Source organism: Desmodus rotundus, chromosome 7 (genome assembly GCF_022682495.2).
Source record: "Desmodus rotundus isolate HL8 chromosome 7, HLdesRot8A.1, whole genome shotgun sequence".
Taxonomy (NCBI): Eukaryota; Metazoa; Chordata; class Mammalia; order Chiroptera; family Phyllostomidae; genus Desmodus; species Desmodus rotundus.
In genome coordinates, this window is record NC_071393.1 from 38,095,120 (window position 1) to 38,117,888 (window position 22,769).

Genomic DNA, 22,769 nt, shown 5'->3' on the forward strand with positions numbered 1-22,769 from the left:
GGTGGGGACCGAAAATGTGCCTTCCTAACAGGTTCTCAAGGAGGAATTAAGGGGAAGAATTAAGAGGTCCGTGGTGCTCCATGCGTGTCTGTCAGAGCTGGAAAGACACCAGATGAGGCTGGCTGTCTGTCTGCTGCTTGCAGCGAGGAGATGGCATCGCACCTCTTTCCTTAGTTTCCAGTACAGAGTGGACCAAAGAGAGTGAGACCCTGCTCTCCAGAAGCCAAGCTGTTTGTATTTCTTACACTCTCCCTTAGAGCTCACTCAAGTCTCTGTGAGAGGGCCAGCCTTTCTCAGCTGTGTTCACGTGAACCGCAGTGGGCCACAGTATCCCTCAGGGCAGCAGCCCCGGAGCTGGCCTGTGAGGGAGCCCAGCCCCTGAGCCAGCAGCCCCCGCTCACACTGCTTCAGCTTGAGATTCTGGGTCTTACAGCAATACAAAGGTGGCATTCCCTGCAGCCAGGTTCCTGAGTTGAGTTGTTAGGTAAACAGACATCAATTCTTCCCCAGGGAAGATGGGAAGGAGGCTTGTAGGGTGGAAGAGGATTTATTCCTGAGACAGCTCAGAGAACCAAAGTGGATGGTACCCCTGCACTCGAGGCTGTTGAGAAAAATCAAAGAACCCACGGAATCTCACGGTACCGAATGAAGGGTCTACACTGATTTGAAGGGATCCTTCATGCCACGTCTGTACTTTGCATGGACATTACATGCCAAAATGAAACTCCTACTCAGCCAGTGTTCTGAGGCAAATTTACCCGGCCAGTCTTAGCACTGAAGATAGGCCTGAGGGAATAAGAAGGCAAACACCACAGGCTCCTGGTCACAATGCAGACACTGCCTCCAAAATGCCCCAGTCCCCCCCCCGCCTCCCCCATTGAGGAAACAAGGCACTTCCACTGGGCATTTTAAGTTTGGAGAGAGGGAGGGGGATGTAACTTGCAATTACCAAGTGAAGTGCTTTTTCCAAAATCCATTAGTACGACCGAATGCAATTTTAAAGAGGTTTTCATAGACATGTTAAAAAGACACTGAGCCACAGGAGTCCTAAGTAGGAATTAACGTCTCAAGTGCTTACAGACGTACACAGAGACGAGGGCTCAAGAGTCCTCAGTGTTGAGCAGGTGGGACGCCTGAAACAGCCCTCGTAGGACTACGTGTTCAGTAATCTCTCCTCCCCCACCCACGCCCACCCCACAGCGCTTCTTGAATAACCTTGATTACAGCCAGAGAAGAGAAAACCAAAGATCAGCACACAAAAAGGGAACAGGTCTCTTTCGAATTTGAAAAACTAGGCTTCGTCTGTCACAAGCCAGAGTCTGAGGCACAGAGAGCAGAGGTACAGTTTGTACTAGGGAATATGAAGAAGGTGTTATGGCCTAGGAAGTATTTCCTCAAACTGAAGGAAATTAAGCATTCGACGAGTAGGCAGATGAGGGAAGGACTGAGAGGCAGTGAGCAGAAATCAGGCCAGAACGCTCTGGCCTGAGGTGGGAAGCAACAGACACTCCAGATTTGTTTAGGAACCTGAGACAGAAGGGACCTGCAAGCTTTGTGGGGAAGCCCACATGCCACCTGGCCCCTGACTGGGGAATGGGAGGGAAGGGTGAAGGTGGAGGGCCCCCTTGTGTGCTCGGGGCGATGCAAAAGGGTCTTTGTGGAGATGGTGGCAGCAGAGGAGGAAGGCAGCAGTGAGGCAGAGCAGACACCCTGTCCCTTCACCAACTCGGCACAGAAGTCCCTCACCCGGCATTCGGTCACCCCAGGGAGAGGGGGGCGAGAATCCCGACTGAACCAACCATAAACCCTGAGTTGATAATGTTAAATATGATGTGTCTGAGCACCGGAGTTTCCTGGAATTGGCAGTTTTCCTGCCGCAGCAGCAATAGAGGCTCAGGAACCACGCCAGCTATACAAAAATCTATTGCATCTTGCATATATATGAGCTGTGATTGTAAATTGTAAATCTGGGACTTCCGGCCAAGATGGAGGCGTAGATAGGTAGACACACTGTACCTCTTCCCACAACCAAAAGGACGACGACAAATTTAAAAACAAAAAGCAACCAGAAATTCCAGAAAATCCAACTCTATGGAAGTCCGACAGCCAAGGAGTTAAAGAAGAAACATTCATACACACCAGTAGGAAGGGCGGAGATGGGCAGCCGAGTGGAGAGGAATCGAGGGAAGGTGGCGGCTGGCAGAGTGGGGGTCCCACATTCACATGCAGATGAACCGGGAGGAACAACTGGAGAGGAGACAGACCACATAACCCAGGGTTCCAGCGTGGGGAAATAACGCCTCAAACCTCTGACTGAAAACACCTGTGGGGGTTGAGGCGGCAGCAGGAGAGTTCGTTGGAGACCCATAGGGTCCTAGAACGTGCACAAGCCCACCAACCTGGGAATCAGCACCAGAAGGGCCCAATTTTCTTGTGGGTAGCGTGGGAAGTGACTGAAAACCGGCAGAGAGCAGAGCAAGTGGCACTGTTCCCTCTCGATCCTCCCCCATATACAGCACCACAACGGCAGCCACGTGGGTTGCCCTGCCCTGGTGAATAGCTAAGGCTCCGTCCCTTACTATGAAACAGGTGCACTGAAACAACAACAAAGAAATGGCCCAAATGAAAGAACAGATCAAAGCTCCAGAAAAAATACAACTAAGAGACGAAGAGACAGCCAACCTATCAGATGCACAGTTCAAAACACTGGTAGTCAGGATGCTCACAGAAATGGTTGAGTATGGTCGCAAAATCAAGGAAAAAATGAAGGCTATGAAAAGTGAAATAAAGGAAAATGTACAGGGAACCAACAGTGACGGGAAGGAAAATGGGACTCAAATCAACTGTTTGGACCAGAAGGAAGAAACATTCAACAAGAACAGAATGAAGAAATAGGAATTCAAAAAGATGAAAAGCTGAGGAGCCTCCAGGACACCTTGAAACGTTCCAACATCCGAATCATAGGGGTGCCAGAAGAAGAGGAAGAGCAAGAAATTGAAAACTTATTTGAACAAATAATGAAGGAAAACTTCCCCAATCTGGCAAAGGAAATAGACTTTCAGGAAGTCCAGGAAGCTCAGAGAATCCCAAACAAGTTGGACCTAAGGAAGCACATACCAAAGCACATCATAATTACATTCCCCAAGATGAAAGATGAGGAGACAATCTTAAAAGCAGCAAAAGGAGACAGTTACCTACAAAGAAGTTCCCATTAGACTATCAGCTGATTTCTCAAAAGAAACCTTGCAGACAAAAAGGGGCTGGCAAGAAGTATTCCAAGTCATGAAAGGCAAGGGCCTACATCCAAGATTACTCTCTCCAGCAAAGCTATCATGTAGAATGGAAGGGCAGATAAAGTGCTTCCCAAATAGGGTCAAGTTAAAGGAGTTCATCATCACCAGGCTCTTACTATATGAAATGTTAAAGGGACTTATCTAAGAGAAAGAAAGTCAAAAATATGAACAGTAAAATGACAATCAACTCACAACTATTAACAACCAAACCTAAAAAAAAAAAAAAACGAACTAAGCAAACAACAGGAACAGAATCACAGAAATGGAGATCACATGGAGGGTTATCAGCAAGGGAGCGGGAGGGGAGGAAAGTACAGAGAATAATTAGCATAAATGGTAAGTACAAAACAGACAGGGGGAGATTAAGAATAGTATAGGAAATGGAGAAGCCAAAGAACTTACCTGTACGACCTGTGGACATGAACTAACGGGGGGCAGTGCTGGTGGGAGGGGGTGTGCAGGGCAGAGGAGAATAAAGGGGGGGAAATGGGTCAACTGTAATAGCATAATCAATAAAATATATTTTTTAAAAATTGTAAGTCTGAAACACAGCCTCGGCATCATTAAACAGGAGAATGACGAGTGGGCTAAATTGGGGTAACTACCAGAGTACACAGTGGAGTGTTACGCATGTGTTTAAGAGAATGAGGCAGATGTGTATAGGGATACAGTGTGCTCTCCAAAATACAGTTAAGTGAAAAAGGACAAGACACCGAAGACTGCACAGGAGAAGAGAGATACCCTATGTAAAAATGCGTATGTACGTGTGTATGCAGGACACACTTCTGAACTGATACAAATTAACGGGCCATGATTCCCTCTGGGAAGCAGACTTCCGCTGGTGGAAGGCAGGCAGATTCATTTGTCATTTCTTATCCTTTGTGCCGCCATAAAAAGTTTGTTTGCCTTCCGCACAGGATTTCAATATATGAAAGCAATGCGAAAAACACGAACCTGTTTTCCACTGACTTTTTAAAACTGTGACTGTGGATGTGGGAGGGTCAGAAGAAGCAAATGCAGAACTCTCGGAAGCCATGTCTGCTGTACGGGCGATGCCGTTACGAGAAACCAAGTCAGTACACTTAACACTTAAATACGCAGACATTGTGACTGGACCTAAAACTCTCACTCAGAAGCCGGCTGTAAGTCCCAAAGACTGAGGGCACAGAAGTAGTTTGGGGACAAAATATTCTTCTGAAATATCACTATCAATAACTGAAAAGTCATAAACTGCCAGAAAGATTTTAGATCGACAAAGGCCGTCAGCAACCTCACGCCCAGACAGCACCATTGTCGGGTGAAAGGCCTGGCTCCTTCACAAGTCCTCCCGTTCTTCGGGGCAAGGCTTGGCAGTTTCTTATTCCTGCGTGCATGATCCCCGATTCCAGCAGTGGGTCTGACCCAGAGGCGCTCTGTGCGGGTTTGCTGAAGTAACAAATATGAGAGACCATAGTTCATGGCTCAGCATTTCTAACCAATGGGTCAGTGAAGTCCGCCTCTCTGGCTCTACCAGCAGAGATACAAAGGCTCCGAGTTCCAATAAGCAAGAAGTCAGGGCAGCCCCACTTATCTGGGCGGGCAGCAATGGGAGCTGGTGAAATGAAAAGTCAGGAGCCATTGGCCACCCAGAGTGACCAAAGAGCCTGAGTTCCAGGGGAGGAAGATGGGGGTCACGGGTGGGGGGAAGGGCGTGGAACAGTAGCCGAAAGGAAGAAACCTGCATTCACGGAGGAGCCACAGGATCCCAGGTAAACTGGATTGAAAGGAATGTGCAGCCTGAAACTGGAAAGAGAGCCCCGTGTTCCTGAAACCCTCCCTGTTCCATCACGATCACCTGCCAAGGGGAGAAAGGAGAGCATGTGCTAAGTTCAAAGAGGCCGTGTGCAAATGGTTTAGGTTGAGTGCATCTGTCTCCAGGGAAGTTCTGAATGTTGAAACTGCTGCCAAGGCTGTTCCAGGCAATCAATCATCTGGTGTCTGCAGAAGATAAGAGGAAAACTAACCACTTAGGGAAACAAACATTAAGATGATGGAAACAGAAGCTCTCTTGGTTGCCTACTGCGTGGGGCACGTTGTCTTATACGTATGCCGTTTTGCCCAGATCTACGGCCGATCCTGAGGAGGATTTAAGGCCTGTATCTAAAGACCAGTGTGAGAATCAGCTGACAGGTTTGCTCTGAGCCTTCAGAGAAGGGGGAGCTCAAAGGCTTATAAATTGGGGAGGGGCGAAGGAGAGGGCGGGACACAGACAGAAGTGATGAATTTGTACTAATGAGAGAAAGGAAGAGGTCTTTTCATCAATGGATTCAGCAGCAGCACCTGGAGTGAAGAGGCAGGCAACCTAGCAAAGGAATCAGAAAGATGGTTTGGGATAAACTGTGACTTTCAAAGGCCCTTTTTGCGAGGGGAAGCCACGCCTCAGGAATACCTATGCTCAATGACCCACCCTCTGGTCTCCCAGGAGGTGAGGACCAAAGGGTGGCCCCCACACATTCCTAAGACAAGATTGAGGTCAGCCTTCAGAACGGAACAATCCCAGAACAGTCTGTCTGGGACAAGGACCTGGGAGATGACTTTGACTCCGACTCCAGCTGTTGCCTCAGGCTGCTTCTCCTTGCCTGGGGCATGGTGTTTGAAAATGAGGCAAGTCAGCCCAGTGCTTCCTGTGCATCTGAGTGGCCCTGAGCTTCCGGGGTGGGCCTGAGGGGTGGAATGAGAAAGGAGGTGGGCGTCCAGGGAAACCCAGTTCAGACCAGCAGAAAGCAGTGGTGTCCAGTGGCTGTAGGGGTGCCACTCACAGCAGAGCAGGCACTCACTGCGCAAGAACATCTGGGTGCTGAGACCCACTGTGTCCCCCCAGCGGGGAAATGAATCTGGCCAGCGGGAGAGGCATCTTGTTCAGAGGCACACAAAAGTGAACAGTGAGCTGGTGGAGGCCCAGCAGAGAGGCATTTCCAGTTCAGGCTGGGCCAAAATTGGAGAACTCAGAACGAAGAGGTGATAGCCCCACCCTCCTTTGCGCTGGGCAGGGCATCCCGGAAGGTGAGGAGGGTAACAGTCAACTGGGACAGAGGCAGTAACGTAGAATGGCAGAAAGAGGCTAGGTGCTCCAGCAAACAGATGGGATCAGCCACAGGCTACCTGCATCACCATGGCTAAGTCACTCGCCATCCCGCACTCACCCCCAGCAGTGAGAGGGGAGAACCACCATGCTGGCCTCAGCTGGCTGTCACATGGGTGAATGAAATGGTACAGGTGAAGTGCCCAGCACCGGGCTTGGCCCTCAGGGGACACTCCATAAATGGTGGTTACCACGAGGGTGGTGCTGTCCCAAAGTTGAGAGACACAAAGCCCGCAACCTTGACACGTGAAGGTCACTGCAGAGGCATCCAGCTAAATGTGGGTTGGGCGCTACCAAGCTGGCTTTTCATGAAAGAACAGTAAATGCTTTCATTCCTCCAGTGTAACTGAGAGCGGCCCTCTGGGGAGTCCGACCTGTGGCTGGTATGGGTTGTAATCTGAACCTGAGTTGCCCTCCAGGGCTAAGGGGGTTTAGGGAAACCAAATGAGATTACCCGTGGGGCACAGTGCCTGGTTGGGGCAGGTGCTAAGCAAATGTGAGCTCCTAACCCCTTCCCCCTGGGGACTCTCAAACAGTGCCCCCCCCAGGGGCTGACCCCCAACAGGTTGAAGGAAGCTGAAGGACTATTTTCTGTTAAGTTCTGCTGAATTCATGAATGCAACAGTAATAACAATTATAATGCAAGTTCCATTTCTTTTATGCAAAAAGCCCATGGGGGAAGCAATAGCATTTCTCTCATATTCTGGATGTCTCCCAACTCTGAATTTTATGCCACCTTCTACGTGCCCACTTACCATATATCACTTCATTTTTACTTCGCCATAAATATGAAATATTTTAAGTATAATAATCATGTGTGAAAATGATGCACACCTTTCTCCCTTGCACCAGAGGAAGTGATTTAGGTGTAACTCTGTCACCCTTAGTTAATTGAAGGAAAGAGGAATTTGTTCGAGTTTTACCCCATCCCTCAAAGTATTTAGCATCGTGTACTTAAATAGATTCAGTGTTCAGACAGCAACGACTTACTGAACACCTGCCAAATATCTCCTCTATGTTATCCCATTTAACCATCACTGCAAAAAGCAAAGGGGGTCCTTACTCCTATTTTATGGATAAGGAAACTGAGAGTAAAAGACATTGAACAACGTGTCTGAGCTACTAAGCCTGTGTGAATGAATATTATTGTGACAGTAACAAATGTTACAGAATGAATGAACAGTAAGCTCTTAAGGAGCTTAACAGCTGCAATACAGCGCAGCTTATAAACACTAAATGCCATTCACAGAGCATTGCAGGGATAGGCTGTTTGGAATGAGAATTTACTGGAAAAGAGGGGGGGAAATTATTGTTTCCCTCCAACTCCAGAAGAAACGTTTTCAGCACTGGTCTACAAAGAACTGTGTTCCAATCTCCGAGGAGAAGAGAATCTAAGTTAACGGCTGCTGGGCCCACATGGCCACAGGGGACCAAATGTTTCCATATAAAAGAAGATTCAAGAGAGAGTAAAGAAAATAATGTGTTCTTGGAAGTCAAACCATGAAGAGGACAAAGAAGGCTCCAGGGGCAAGACCTAATCTTGACCTTGGCCTGACCTGTGGGGCATTGGGGTAAGATAAACGTTGGGGGCAGAAAGGGATAATAATAGAGGTTAAGAACAGGGGTTAAGACTCTAGTTCAGATCCTACAATCTAGCACCGCTGGGGCCCCAGACGCATCACTTCCCTCTCTAAGAGCAAAGTTCCCTCTCATAGAAAAAAAAAAGGGGGCGGGGATGATACGGATACTTTACGTATTAGAGTCCTTTCAGATTTAGCTCAAAGTCTTAAACACAGAGTATTCGTTTCCTAGGCCTGCCATAGAAAACTACCACAAATTTGGTGGCTTAAAACAACACATATTCATTCTCTCACAGTTCTGGACACCGGAAGTTCAAGTCGGTTTCAGGGGGCTGAAATCAAGTGGTTGCAGGGCTGTGCTCCCTCAGGAGGCTCTCGGGAAGAATCTGTCTCCATGCCTCTTCCAGCTCTGGTGCTGCCAGAATTCCTTGGCTTCTGGCTGTATCACTCCATTCTTCAAGAACAGCATCTTCAAATCTCTAACCTATCTTCACAGCACCTTCTCCTCTGTGTCTGTGTATCAGCTCTCCTTCTGCTTGTCTCTTACAAGGATAATCACGGTTGCATCTAGGGTGCACCTGTATAACCTGGAATAATCTCCATATCTCAAGATCCTTGATGATATCTGCATAGTCCTTTTTCCAAATAAATTAGCACTGATTAGACTCTGATATCCTGGGGGTGGGGGAAGGTGGGCATTATTCCACTTCCTACACAGTAAACCCTCAGTAAACATCAGTTGTGAATGATCTTGTTAATGTTAACAGAGATTAGCCAAAAGAACTACATATGGCCAGGAAAGGGTCTATGGATGGGTGAGAAAGGGAGGCTGTTAGCACTTAACCATGAGACCCAACAGGGAGGCCACAGCAGTTGTCCCCAAACCCTCTCACATACAGGTAAATTACCTGGACCCACATGATAAGCTCAGAGTGGCAGCGGGCTCAGTGGGGATGCTGGGGTCAGGCAAGTCTGCTTCCAGGGCCCCCTCTGCTCCTTGCAAGAACAGGACGCTAGAGACTTCCCCACTGCAGCTCAGTGCCAACTACACGGTGAGGCTGCTTGAGGCTCAGACAGTGCACATGTAAGTGAGGTGGCGCAGGGTAGGTGCTATAAAAATGATTGTCATTAACACAAATGAGTCCGCAACGGGTGCAGGGAAGATAAGGAAATGACAGTAACCCGCACACACAGGAAGCGTCCCTGCTCCCACCCTTCCTACAAGGCACGTCAGGCTGCCACCAGGCGTGCATCCAAGGGGAAGTCCCAGGGGTCCCAGATGCAAAGCCGAGACCCCCCTTCTGGGGCACACATATTGCAGTCAGGCTTTTTCCATAGCCCATCCTATCTTTCTTCTGGAACCCAGAGTTATGAATGACTTGGAGGGGATTCAACATAGCATTCTTCTGGCAAATGTGATCTTTGTTCTGATAACTAATGAAATACTTCTGACACTTAATGAAATGCCACAAGAAATGAACAAGGGCTCTTTGGAGCCTTGTCTGAGATCAGAGTAACTGAAGCTTAAAATCTGGCTCCAATCCTTCCTAACCTACAGGCAGAAATGCACATACCAGTGGGCCCAGCTCTGTTGCAAACTCCCCCACTGAACAGGGCTAGGATTTCCGATTTAGAAACCAAAGCATATTAAAACCCCGTTTATCTGGTTAGCATCAACAGGTAACTTCTTGTCAAACAACTCAGGGACTAAGTGGAAATCCTGCTTCAAAAGGTAAAGAAATGAAACTTCCCTCGCAGGAAGAAAACAAAAAACACCAAAAACGTCAAGTACACATTTCAAACAGATGTACCTGCTTTCTCTGCTAACTGCCCAGGATCGCCAGGGAGGTTTTCCAAGGAGAAACACAAACAAAGCCAAAGATTCCCCTTCTCTTTGCCATGTGGTTTCTGACCCCCTGTGTGTAACAAGACTCCCTAGGTATCCACTGAGGGTCAGGAAACCGCCATGTGGCTTTGTGAAGTTTAATTAACAACAAGGTTTTTTATCCTGCATCACAGAGCCCACTGGGCTCCCGGGGCCCCCAGGACAGAAATAACATATTGCTCCAGAGTTATTAATGATGAAATGCAAATAGCCTCCAAGAAAGTGGGCAGGAAAGGAGGAGCTAAAAAAACAAATGATTCCTACTAGCAGCCAGGGACAATTCCCTGGGGAGGCAGGAAAGGGTGACTAAAGCCTGTGATCTAAGCTTGATCTGCCTGTCCTGTTTCAAAACTAACAGCCCTTTCAAGCAAATACACACACACACTACACACTACACATGTGCGCACTCATACAGATGTTACAGAAAAAGACACAAGGCTCTGAAACTCGGTCAATGATAAAATAATCGGCTCTGTTGTTTTTGAACAGTGTCTTATATTTTGTGAAATACTTTTACAGCTATGACCTCATTGGACCCTCTCAATAGGCCTCTGTGGTAGACAGAGGACAGGTAATTATGCACATTTCATAGACTGGATTAAGTGATTCCCGAAGGCTCTCTATCCAGCAGGTGAATGGTAGCACTGATACAGGAAGTGGGGTCTAATGCCTCAAAGCCCAGGGCTTTCTTGGAGGTAGGAAACATGAATGCTTCCAATAAAAAGGGCCAAGGCCCAGGCAGAGACCAAAGACAAGGTCAGATGCGTCAATGAGACGTTTAGGAAAACTCACGCTATGAGACAGACGTCTGAACAGAGGGATTGGAAGGGTAGTGATGCCGATGCATCTGGAGAGAGGGATATCCACCACCTTCTACAGCGCGTCTGAGAGCGCATCTGAGGGCTGCATCCCCCAGCCACCTTCTTCCCTTTCCAGTACTTGGGAGGACAGAGTGGTGGCGGGAACTTTTAAAACAGCAATTGGGCCTCAGTAATGCATTAACAACTAGCAAGAGACCTGAACTAACGGAATAGATGCCCATTTTTACAAACATGTCATCTAAGGCCCAGGGAAATGAGGTGACCTGCCCAAGATGAAATCACTGGTGAGCGCTGGAAACGGGCCCTGGACTCTGAACCTGGGATAAGGGGCTCTTTATCCCATGTAGCTGCCTCAGGCATTTATTATCTTTAAGCTCTTTACCCGCACTGGGCCTGGTTAACACCGATGCCCAAAGAACACTGAGAGGCAGGGCAGGAGGCACAGCTTTCTTCTTCTTTGGGGGTAAGTACTGCTCAATTCTCCACAGACAACAACTGGATGTGATGTGGCAAAGTGGCCAGTGGTCCTGCTAGCATAAAAATGGTGCTATTCCTTTAGTATTCCTTTTTTTTTTTAATGTGTTTGAGAGAGGGAGAGAGAAACACAGATTTGTTGTCCCACTTATTCATGCATTCTTTGGTTGCCTCTTGTTTGTGCCCTGACTGGAGATCAAACCTGTAACCTTGGCGAATCAGGATGTGCTACCAAACGAGCTACCCGGCCAGGGTGTGATCACAAGGGTCCTCATAAGAATGAGATCACCAGGTGAAAGTTATAGAAAGAGCAAATGGCAGAAGCAAGAGGGAGAGGTGAGGGAGGAAAGGCCCAGGAGCCAAGGAGCACAGGCAGCCTCTTAGAGCTGGGAAAGGGAGGGCCACACATTTCCCCCGCAAGCCCTCAGGAGGAAGGAGCCCTGATGACATCTTGACTTTAGACTTCTGACTTCCATACTGCGAGAGGAGAAACTTGTGCTGTTTTAAGCCGCGAAATTTGTTGCAAGGGTTACACCATCGTTGGGAAACTAACCCACCTGTTGCAAACTGGAGGGCACGTCTTCGCTGCGCAGGCAGCACGTGCTCCCTTCCTGAGAAGTGGCGCAGCCAGACATTCGGAAACTCACAAGGGAACTGGGAGAGATTCAGACTGACTCTACGCCGCATACATGGTCTTGCTTTAAAACGGCAGAGTTGGTTTTCCATGTTTACGGGAACATCCGTCTCAGAGAATTTCTCGTTTACTCCCCTAGGGCTGCTCCCCAGTCCCACTCTAGAAAGGAGGCTGGGGACTCCCTCGTCAGACCTGGACACTCCCTCACAGCCAGCCCGTGCCCCAGCCCCACCAGACCGCTTCTGACTTCCAGCACGTGAGTTCCACCTCTAGGACGCAGCCCCCCTGCAGTCTGCTTGTTGGGGAGTGCCCTCCTCACTCTCAGGCTCTGCTAAAATCCTTCCTTCTTTCTCAAAGCTCAGCTCGTCTTCACTTCCTCTGCGAAGCCTTCCTTGGCCTCCTCCATCCTCTCTCCCTCCCCTTCCCACTCCCAGAGCACCCCACGTAAGACGCCATGAGCTCTGGGTCTCCGAAATGCGTGTCTGCTTGTCTTCCACCCCCACCCCACCAGCATGAGTCCCTCCAGGACAGGAGACTTTGCTTCTTGTGTCACTAAAGCACTGCCACCCCCCACCCGAGTACTTCCTACCTGTTTCCAACCTGAGAAATGCAAACTCCTCTCTAAAGGAAGTATGTGCCGGGTGGGGAGTATGTGATCCACGGCAACCCAGAGAAGCAGGTGCGTTGCCGTCCCCATCGGGGAAAGGCTGGGCAATGCCAGCGGGACATGGGACTAGTAAGGGGCAGAGCGGGGCAGAGAACCCAGACCTATCAGCTCCAGGGCCGAACTCTTCGCTATCATGCAACATACAGCCTCTCAGGATGCGTCAGCTTCTGTCCCCGTGCCCCACCTCAACATCTGAGGGCCTGGCTAATAGACTGGACAAAAATAAAACCAATATTTCAAAGAAAAACAGTGCGTGAACACTGAGCACACACTGCTCTTGGGGTGGGGGCCGGCACAGCCTCTGTAAGAACATCCCTGATGCAAGCACATCCTCTCCTCACTGGAAACCAGCTCTCCATCTGCACAAGGTTCCGGGAAGCCCTCCCTCGGCCACCTTTCTGACGCCTGAGACTTATGACACACTCCACCTAACGGAAAGGGTGGCTGTGACTTACACAGTTGTGGCTTTCATTTCCCAGGCTCCCACAACCGCCTCCAGGAGACGGAAGTTCTGGGCGTGGCAAAGCTCACTGGTGGAGAGGAGGAACACTCTGTGTCTTGAAGAGCTCCGCGTGGAAGCCGGCACATCTCCCGCTCTCCGGCCAGTTCACACGTGAGACAATCGGGAAAACTGGCCACTGTACGAGGGTAAGAAAACTGTCAGGAATGCCTACCTATTAGCGGCTCCCTGGCGACCAGCGTGGTGAGAACATTACCTGCAGGGCTCCTCTGTAGGAGTGGGCAGTGCTCTCTCACCCTGACTTTGTGGAAGCTGAATTACACTGGCCAGTAGGCGTTTACAGTAAGGTTATGTACTTAGACGCTGGGCAGCCGGGACTCTCTCCAGATGCTGTTTTCACCGACCACTTTAGGAACAGAAAGAACCCCATTTGGTTGTGGTGTTATAAAAGGGAAGGTTCTATAGTAACAGGACTCCTTCCAGCTCCCTCCAGTCTTCAGGGGTCCATTTCAGAGACTGAGGGAAAGGCTCTCCTACTTTGGACGGTCTTCAATGTCACAGGAGTGGGTGGCTGCCGGCCGTACACGCTGCCAGACTCACCCAACACCTCCTCCTCACCCACCCCTCCCCCTTCGGCCATCACAGGCACACAGCCTTGGGCATGGGCAGAGGGAGGACCCGGTTTAGGGTCTGTTGGCCAAGACCTGCAGGTTGAACACCCCCGGTGCAGGGCCTCCCCAGGTGGCCAGTGCTCCGACTATATCCCAGGAAAAGGCCATCCTTTTCTGAGCATGCCATACCCAGAAAGGGCATAGGGCAGCGTGCCCAAGCCCTGCCCTTCTGGACCGGACCTCAGTTCCCAGCTCATCACCTTCCTGTGTGGTCCCACTTCTCCACTGGATCCTTCCTGCAGAACCAGAGGTCTAACTGTGACTCTCTAACACACTAACGCCCAGCCTGTAAACCCATAATGGGAGTCAGAGCTACAATTTATTGAGCACCTACTATGGACCAGACAATATAAATATATTATTTCATTTAACTGTGCAATAATCCCACGTGATAAGTGTCATTACTACCCTCCTTTGAAAGATAAAGCCCCTGAGGCTCAGAGAAGTTTAGTAACTTTCCTAAGCTCAGGACCCTTGAGAGAGCGCTAATAAATACTGACATGAATGATTTCAACGGCTTTTCAGAGTGAGATTTGTAGTGTGTGTGTTGTAATGAGACAAAAGTCTAATATGGAAGTAACTGGGCCCAAGAGGTTTACAGATATATTCCAGGTAAGTAAATTCTACTAGTCCTCAAGGCTGGGTTCAAATTCTACCTGCCCTGTACAGTCTTCCCAGATGGCTCCGTCCCACAAGGAATCCCCATCCCCCTGACCTCGGTCACACCTTTACTGTCTCCTGTCATGGGCAGCGCTCCATGGGTTTCCCACTCATCCACCACGAGCATTGGGCCCTGAGAACAGGGGCTCTGTCTTCTCATTTTTTTGAACCCCTTTGGTGCCTGGGCTAGATGCAAAGATTTCCCTGATTAAGCGACCTGAACACTGAAAGGAAGAGATGCAGTTATTTTTAAGCCTTCACCGCCAAATCCCATCTGTTTTCAAAATGTGCCCCAAACTGTCCAACCTCCAAGCAGCTTTCCACACCATACCTGTTCGAGTGAACAACCTCACTGCCAAATAACCGTTTCCAAAACCCCTTGCAGGGAAGAAAAAATGTAGTGCCTGCTTCCGACAGACCAACACGGAATTCCGCTTCAGTTGACCCAGAACAGTGATCTTGAGCTTCTGACTTTATTCTCCTGAGCCTCAGGTTCCCTGTTTGTAAAATGTGAATCTATGTATCCGCCTCACGGGCTGAGGGGCTTTGTTACATTGTGAATCTATGTATCCGCCTCACGGGCTGAGGGGCTTTGTTACAGTGTGGTCCTATGTATCTGCCTCATGGGCCTGAGGGACCTGTGTTATAATGCGTTTGATGTCACGCCTGCAGAGAAGACATGCTCCAAAATGGTAGCCATATTCATCACAGTCAATGAGTCACCACAGCGCCCCACAGGAAGGCGTTTACATGCATGCGTTTTCTGATCTGCTAGAGTAGTGGTTCTCAAACTCTGGAGTATGTCAAAACAATTAAAAATTAAATTACCGAGGTCACGCCACAGATCCCCGCAGCAGAATCCCCATCAGGCAGGGGAGACTGTGGGGACTGGACAGCTCTCCTTTTCACCAGAGTCCCCACCACTGCTAGCGAGGCTGGTGTGTGCTCACTAAACCTGGTACACTCTGCGGGTCGGTATCTGATTCCCACATTCTTTTCCATGGAAATCTGAGGTTCCAAAGAGACTTCCAGACCCATGGTTTCCAAGCTTGTTTGGAATATACCCATGTCTGAGCGCAATCGTTAGAGATTCAGATGCTGGTTTGGGATGTGACCAGACTGTCAAGATTTCTAAAAAAAAAAATGGGCAAAGAATTCCAATAATCAGCCAAGGTTAAAAACCACCGCTCCCCTGTGATCTAGGCCCCAGGTTTTTGTAGCATGTCTCTGAGGTCTCAACCAGAGCAGCTCAGCATTTGCCTTTGTAACAAACTGAGCCTCCATCCAAGGCTGATTTTGCACAAAGGATTCTTATGCTTAAAAAAAGAAAATAGTTTGCAAACAGCTGGTCCAGACTGTCAATACGAGCCTTCACCCCCGCCCCCCAAACCCCCAACTTGGTTTTTATACCTTTGTGTCTGTCCCAGAGCCTTACAACATAGTAGATACTTAATAAATATTTGTTGGAAGGTTGAATAGTTCTGTTTTATTTGTTATCTGGCTCCAATTAAGATTTCAGTTGCCTAGCATAAAGATCTAACAGTTTCTTAAACATCTAAGCTCTAACAGCCTTTGCCTCAAACCTCAAACCTGAAACAGAGAGTGGGGCAGACAGCCATCCAGAGAACACACTGACATTTCTTTTAGGGTCAAATGCACTATGCAAGCTCCTAATCACTAATAAACATAAGCAAATGTGATTTTTCATCAGCCAGGAAGAGCGTGACATTCATCGGCAGCACAGGCCTCCCACGCTAATATTTGGATTATTTCATCTGAAACTGTCAAATTACAAGAGCATGATAAAAACTTGTAGGAACTTCATAGTAAACAGTAACTGGCCCCTTGTCAATAAGTTAGAAGAGAAAATTTTCCTGCTGCCAAAGCGCATGGGCCAGAAAGCCCGCAGCCCAGGCCGGCCGCCAATGGGAGCCTGTCCCCCGGGGCAGCTTTTCTCGGTTCGCACCCACAGAGGCTGGGAGAGAATTCCCTGAGTACGCCAGGGATCTGGGAGTCAGCAGCACCTTCCCATCGCAGCTTTTTCTGTGGCTTTATTTAGGACTCTGAGTGGTCATTTAACACCGAAGGGTCTCAGATTCCTCACGTGTAACATCTACTTCACCCGGTCCTGAGAGTTATGTCTGCCTGGGTTCGAATCCTAACTCTGAACACGCTAGCTGTGTAGCTGTGGGCAAATTACCCTACTTCTCTGCGCTTCCATTCCCTCACCTCTAAAATAAGGGTATTAGCATCCATCTGATAGGGTTGTCAGTGTGAAGTTCAAGGAGCAGGGCCTGACACAGAACAGGCATTCAATAAAGCTTAGCTCTTGCAAATCTGCGATTCTGAAACCAAGAGCTTTGAAAGCCAAGTTTTTGTCTTTCATTGTCTTTTAATATTTTTGTCAGTTTGATATCAAAATTCATTGGGCAGCCAACCTAACCTTAACAAACAGAAGGCTATTTAAGATCTCTTTTATCCTATGTGATGTGAGAATTCATGTTTCACTGCAGAAATAATAATGTGTTTGATTACGGGATGCTGCCGTGATCACACCAGAGAAGGAATGATATTAATGTGTGAAATATGCCCTAAATTACCTTTCTGAAATCTGAACAGTTCTGAATTCTAAAAATGCACCGGCAGAAGCATTTCCTGGAAGGGACGGGTGAGCTATGTTACTGTGGGGCACGGTCGGAATGAAAGGCGGTAACATATGGTAAGCCCTCAGCTTCGGCAGTAGCAGACCCTCCATCCAGACCGACACTGCAGGGTACTTGGGTTTCTAGGCAGGAAGAGAGAGAAGGAAACACCCTCTCCTGGCTGATCCCTCTCTTTCCTCTCCCACTGACAGGTCCTGCCAAGCCATGAAACTCCCAGCTCTTCTCTCTTCTATCAGCCCAAATATGGTTCATCCCTTAGAATTCAGCTAAAGTATCTTTTCTGTGAAATGATTCCTTACCCAAACTCCTGCTGACCAGGTCAAGAGCATGTGGCAGGGAGGCTGGGTGGGTTGCATCTCCTCTCCACCTCCAGGCACGGCAGGGACGGCCTATGGCACGGGGCTCAGGAAGACTCTCGCACAGCATCCAGCCACAGTGCTAAGGGTGGCCCTACATGCTGATGTCCCAACTGCAACTGACAGCTGGGGCTCGCTCACCCACCAGACAGGCTCCTACCCTGCCTGGGATGGGCATTACCTTGGCTTGACCACCACATTATATTTCTCTTAAGCAAAGAGACCATATCTCACACTATTTATTCTCTGTTGTTGTTAATGCTTTTTTATAAATATTCTCTTAGATTCTACCATGGGCCTAGGGCATGTAATCTATAAATATTGCTTGATTAATTCACGGACGAGCTCTTCTCGGCATCCATACTCCTACCTTTTGCGTGGGCTCTGCCTACTTTGGCATGTTCACGCTGGCATAGCCAGGGAAGCTTCTCAGGGCTACACACCTATTTTAATGCCACCCTGCCATTTCTATATTTATATTTTGTCCAGACTCTAAACAATGCCTGGGTCCTCAATTAGACATAGCCTCAAAGCTGTGTGTCTACTCACAGTACTTTGTAGAAACTTTCTAGAAAAGTCCGCAGAATCCTGAAGCATACAAGCTGAGAGCAGGTAACACTTGAGACGTTCAACTTGTCCAAGGATTTGAAACTCATGAGGTTAAAAGACTCCTTGGATTACAAGGTACCTTGTCCTCAGCTCAAATCCACATTGCCTGGAGTCAGGGTTCTCCTTTCCCCCTGCACCAGGCAAGCAGCCCGCGGAGGGAGGTCTCCCCACTCCTGGTCCCCACTTTTCATCCTCTACAGGGCCTCCCTAAGGTTGATGCCTAAGGGCTTCTTAGAATTAGCTTTACTTTGAAGACTATTCAGAACCACAGAGCGGGGTGGGAGTGGCCCCAACGCTTTAAAAAGCTGCAAATAAATCAAAAGATGAAAGGAGCTACACGGAGCCAAGAATTCCTCCCCACCCAGCAGAAGCAATGCATTAACCAAGCAATCTGCGGTGCAGAACAGCGCGCGGCAGGCGGAGCAGGGACGGAGACCGGGCAGGGACCACAGCGGGTGGCGGGCGGGCAGGGGGCGGGGATGGCGTGTACCTTCTGTCCACCGTGCGTTCCCGGACCCGCGCCTGGGGGTGCCGGCTGCCCCTCAACGCAGGGCCCTGGCGGCTGGCGTCCACGCCGGTGGGGACTCGGGACTCCTCGCGGCTCCGGTGAAGCGGCACCGACGTGCGCACGGCCGACACCACGTGGCCTGAGAAGGCGCGCGCGGGGGCTCCTGGCCGAGGGCCACTGCGAGCGCGGTACGAGCTGGGCAGGCAAGGCCGCGTCTGCTCCATCACACCGCCGCTGCAACTGCGAGAGCAGGCCGACCAGGGGCCCCAGGCGCCCCAGACGCCCGGGACGCCGCCGCCGTCCTCTGGGGCGCCCTCGGCCGCTGCCATCCTCTGAGGCACCTGCGGAGACAGAGGCCTGTTAGGAGACCAGGACACCCGCTCCTCCTTCGCTCTCAAAGACTGTGGATAACCTGACGACGGGCTTGTCCACCAGGCGCAAGTAGGCATAGGGCCTGTTTTCAAATTTGCAGAATAAAATGAATGTCACCCCACCTGGATTATATTTGTCTTTATACCTGCGTGTTCATAAAATATAACTTTAAATACTTTTTACGGAGGAAGGGACACACCAAGGCACAAGTGTGGAAAGTCATAAGGCAGCTCCCTTGCTTTGGGTGCCAGGGCTTTGGAGAGCTCAGTGTGGTGCCCTCACTGCTTAATGTGGCTCTCCCCTCGCTCGGGAGTCCCCCTTGGCCACAGTCAGGCTGGAAAGGGACTTAGCGCAGATCAAACCCGCGCTGCGCATAGCAGAGAGCCTGGCACTACACAACTCACAGATGCCATTTGGACAATCTCCCTGCTTCCACGGTGAATCGGGGGAGGTGGAAACATCAGAAAGTTTAAAGTTCTATCCAGAGGGTGAGTGTACACTCCCGTTTATTTAACTTGCCATTTCCCAGAGACCTACCCCGCCAGGCCCGGCATGGTGCTAATGGTGAGTGCATAGTGTGCCTTCATTATGCAGACATGGCTGAGCACCAGCTGTATACCAGCACTGAGCTAGGACCTAAAGACAAAGAGAAAAGCTTCTCGGGTCCACACACATGGCCTGGACCCAGCAGCAGGAGAGCTCTACAGAACCTGTCCAAGGTTGGGGGAGGCTCCTGGGGGTACTCGCTGCCCTAGCGGTGTGACCAGGGGAGGTGGGGGTGGGGCAAGGAGAAGGCATCAGAGGTGGGATCACAGCAATTGTCATACAGACGCCCACTGAATGCCAGGGAGACAGGTAATCAATCCCAGACCTCACAGCAGCCCTGGTTACTACCACTCTCACCTTTCAGCGCTGAGGTTCCCCTGCTGAGGGTGAGGTGTGTGACCTGCCCCAGTCACATCCCGTCAGCAAGGCTGGGACTTAAGTCTACCCAGCTCCCTGCTCTCCCCACAGCAGACAGCTGTGTTTGTGCTTCTTCTGGACCCCTCTTCTGGAATGTCCTTCCTTCCCATGGGACAAGCAACACTGAGACTTTCCATAGAAGGTGGGTTTTCCAGTGATCCTCAGGCTTCCATTGAAAATGCAAAAATGCCTCCAGATTATCTTAGCCCCCCTTTTTATTTTTAGCTGTTGGTTTTGGGCAGCATTGTTTGGCCCCAGAGCTCAAAGACCTTTCACACCCATGTTCCTCCTTTCTCCCCAGAGTACCCCTGAGCGGCGGGAAAGTGCAGGGACTGTCTTCCCCTCTGCGGAGCACACCGGGCAAGCTGAGTTCCTCCACACCCCACAGGGGAATGAGAGACGCAGCTCACAGTACCTCAGAGGGCGGCCGTGGGAAGCCAGAGGAAACCCGTGGGTCGGTGTGTGCCACCACAGCTGTAGCCGGGCTATGTCACTAAAAGCAAGGACTCAGCTCCCAGGCAGAGGTCTTGCCCCAGGCACACACTCAGTCAGCCTGAAGCCATGGGACTGGTTCAACTGGGGCCACTTCCTGTCATCTACATTCCAGTGCACAGAGTCATTTCTGGGTTCCTGAAGGTTCATGGTGTAACCAAGGGAGGATGAGTGAGAAAGGGAACCCAGGGAGCAAACAGGAGTCTAAGCAGAGGGTGAAGTCCAGAGCTGGGTGTCAGACAGCCAGGCTACAGAAGCTGTGTTCAGAGCACCACGGGGGGGGGGGGGGGGGGATGGGGACCCCCTCCGCGGGAGACGGGGTCATAGCACGGTCACCACGGGAGGTTCCATGACAGGAAGGCCGCAGCTCCTCACCACCCACGTGTGAGCAATGTGAGCAGCAGATGGGGATGAGCATGAGAATAATGAATACACCCACTCATCACTACGACATTGGGGGCCCCGAGAGAAGGCTTTTTGCCTGCTTATAAATACAAAACAAACAAAAAAAACAAGCGTTTGTTCTTTCTTCTCTTCCCTGACATGTGCCGATTTATCAATATCAAACCGACGGTGGATTCACTGAGGTGGTTATAAAAATGCCTAATTGGGCCCCGGTCCTGATATAGAAAGGAATCCCGAAAGCGTGGGTAGTGAGTTGAATGGTGACCCTCCCCAAAAGATATGTCCGCGCTGGGACCCAGAACTTGTGAATGTGACCTGACATGGGACAGGGTCATCGCAGATGTAAGTAAGGGTCCTGAGATGAGATTACCCTGGATTTTCCGGGTGGGCTCTACATCCAATGACAAGTGTCCTTATAAGGACGAGGCCCTGTGACCACCAAGGCAGAGACTGGAGTGAGGAAGCCACGGCGCAAGAAGACCTGAGTCCCCGGGAGCTGGAAGCAACAAGGAGGGAGCCGCCCCCAGTAGGGAGCGCTTGCAGGCCTGGCAGCACCTGGTGTTTGAACTTATGGCCTCCAGAAGTGTGAGGGGATAAATTTCTGCTGTTTTGAGCCATCTAGTTTGGGGTGATTTGTTATAACAACCCTGGGAGACCGATGCAGTGTGTTAATCCTTCTAAGACGTGAGAGGAAAGTGGACAGACATTTGCAGAGCACCTTTTCTGTGTCCGGCTCTGGGTAAATCGCTCTTGTGCGCAGCGGTGGGTTCTACGGCACAGGCCCCTCAGCCTCCCTGTCCTAGGTTGGTGTGATTTTGTCTCTTTTACAGGGAAAAACTGAAGCCCCAAGAGCTGTATGACTTGCCCAGGGTCTCAGACTAATGAGGGGCAGAGACAGGACTACAACTGAGGCCCCCTGATTCCACTCCAGTGTTCTTGTTTTTCCCCTGCTGCCTGTCCCCTCCCTGCCAATGCTGGCGGAGAACAGAAGGGCGAAATGAGAAATAAATCCACTTCGATGGATCCAGTATTGTAGAAGGACAGTAGGGATAAACGAATGAAGGCAGAGTATGTTTCTGACGCATCTGGGGATTTCAGTTACCACATGTTAACACCGATAACTAAGGCACCAGCTACACCGTCTGAGTTAGGTGTGCAGCAACACCAAAACTCCACCTCCTACAATAATCCTACTCTTAATTTACTTTCCTGTAGCCAAACTGAGCGGGGTCCCTGGGATAGAGGGGACATGAAACCACATTCCCTCCTATCCTTTTCATAAGAATTCTCTAGTATATGGTTGGATTGTGCTGAGGGCCTTGAAATTCTATCTCAGTCCCCATGGTGGGCATCTAACTGCGTTCCCAGAATTGTGTTTTTATAGTACACAGCCAGAAACAAAGGGAGAGGGGGGCAGAAGAACAGAAAGGAAGGAAGGAAGGTGGGGGAAATGCAGAGAAAGAGAAAGAAAGGAAGAAAAATCCAAGAAAAAAATAAAGGGAGAAGGGCCTCGGATGTCAGCCACCTAGTGCCTGCCCTCCCTCCATTCCTGCCCACCCTCCCTCCTTTCCTGCCCACCCTCCCTCCTTTCCTGCCCACCCTCCCTCCATTCGTGCCCACCCTCCCTCCATTCCTGCCCACCCTCCCTCCTTTCCTGCCAACCCTCCCTCCATTCCTGCCAACCCTCCCTCCATTCGTGCCCACCCTCCCTCCTTTCCTGCCAACCCTCCCTCTATTCCTGCCCACCCTCCGAGGGACCCTCCTCCCTCCTTCTCCCTGATAGTCAAGGAGCTCTCTGTCAGGTAAGATCGGAAAACTTCCAAGTCTTCTGTGATGTAATAGTCCTGAAATTCGGACTAACTAACGGGACATCTTTTGGCCAGTGACAACCAACAAAACCAAGGATAAATCACAGTGGGAGACGAAAACAAACCATCCACAGTCAAAGCGACCGTAATCTGCCAGCACGGTGCCCCTTCCCCCCACACACAGATGTGTGAACGCTGGAGCAGGGGCACCTCTGAAATGCACCCCAAATGCTGATGTCCTCATTTACAAAGAAGCCAACCAGTCGGTAAGAAAAAGACAAAGCAACCAATGCAAATAGGGACAGAGGACATGAACGGGTAGTTTAT

General features: G+C 50.0%; 1 protein-coding gene across 3 annotated transcripts in view; it reads right to left on the reverse strand.

Annotated features, from left to right (window-relative positions):
• The window catches only part of THSD4 (thrombospondin type 1 domain containing 4), a 547,394-nt gene that overhangs the window by 445,536 nt on the left and 79,089 nt on the right, over positions 1–22,769 (reverse strand). For all 3 annotated transcript variants that reach the window (XM_053928849.1, XM_053928850.1, XM_053928851.1), the window contains one exon: positions 18,385–18,743. In XM_053928849.1, the coding sequence (XP_053784824.1) occupies positions 18,385–18,743 (359 nt within the window). The remainder of the gene's footprint in view (positions 1–18,384; positions 18,744–22,769) is intronic.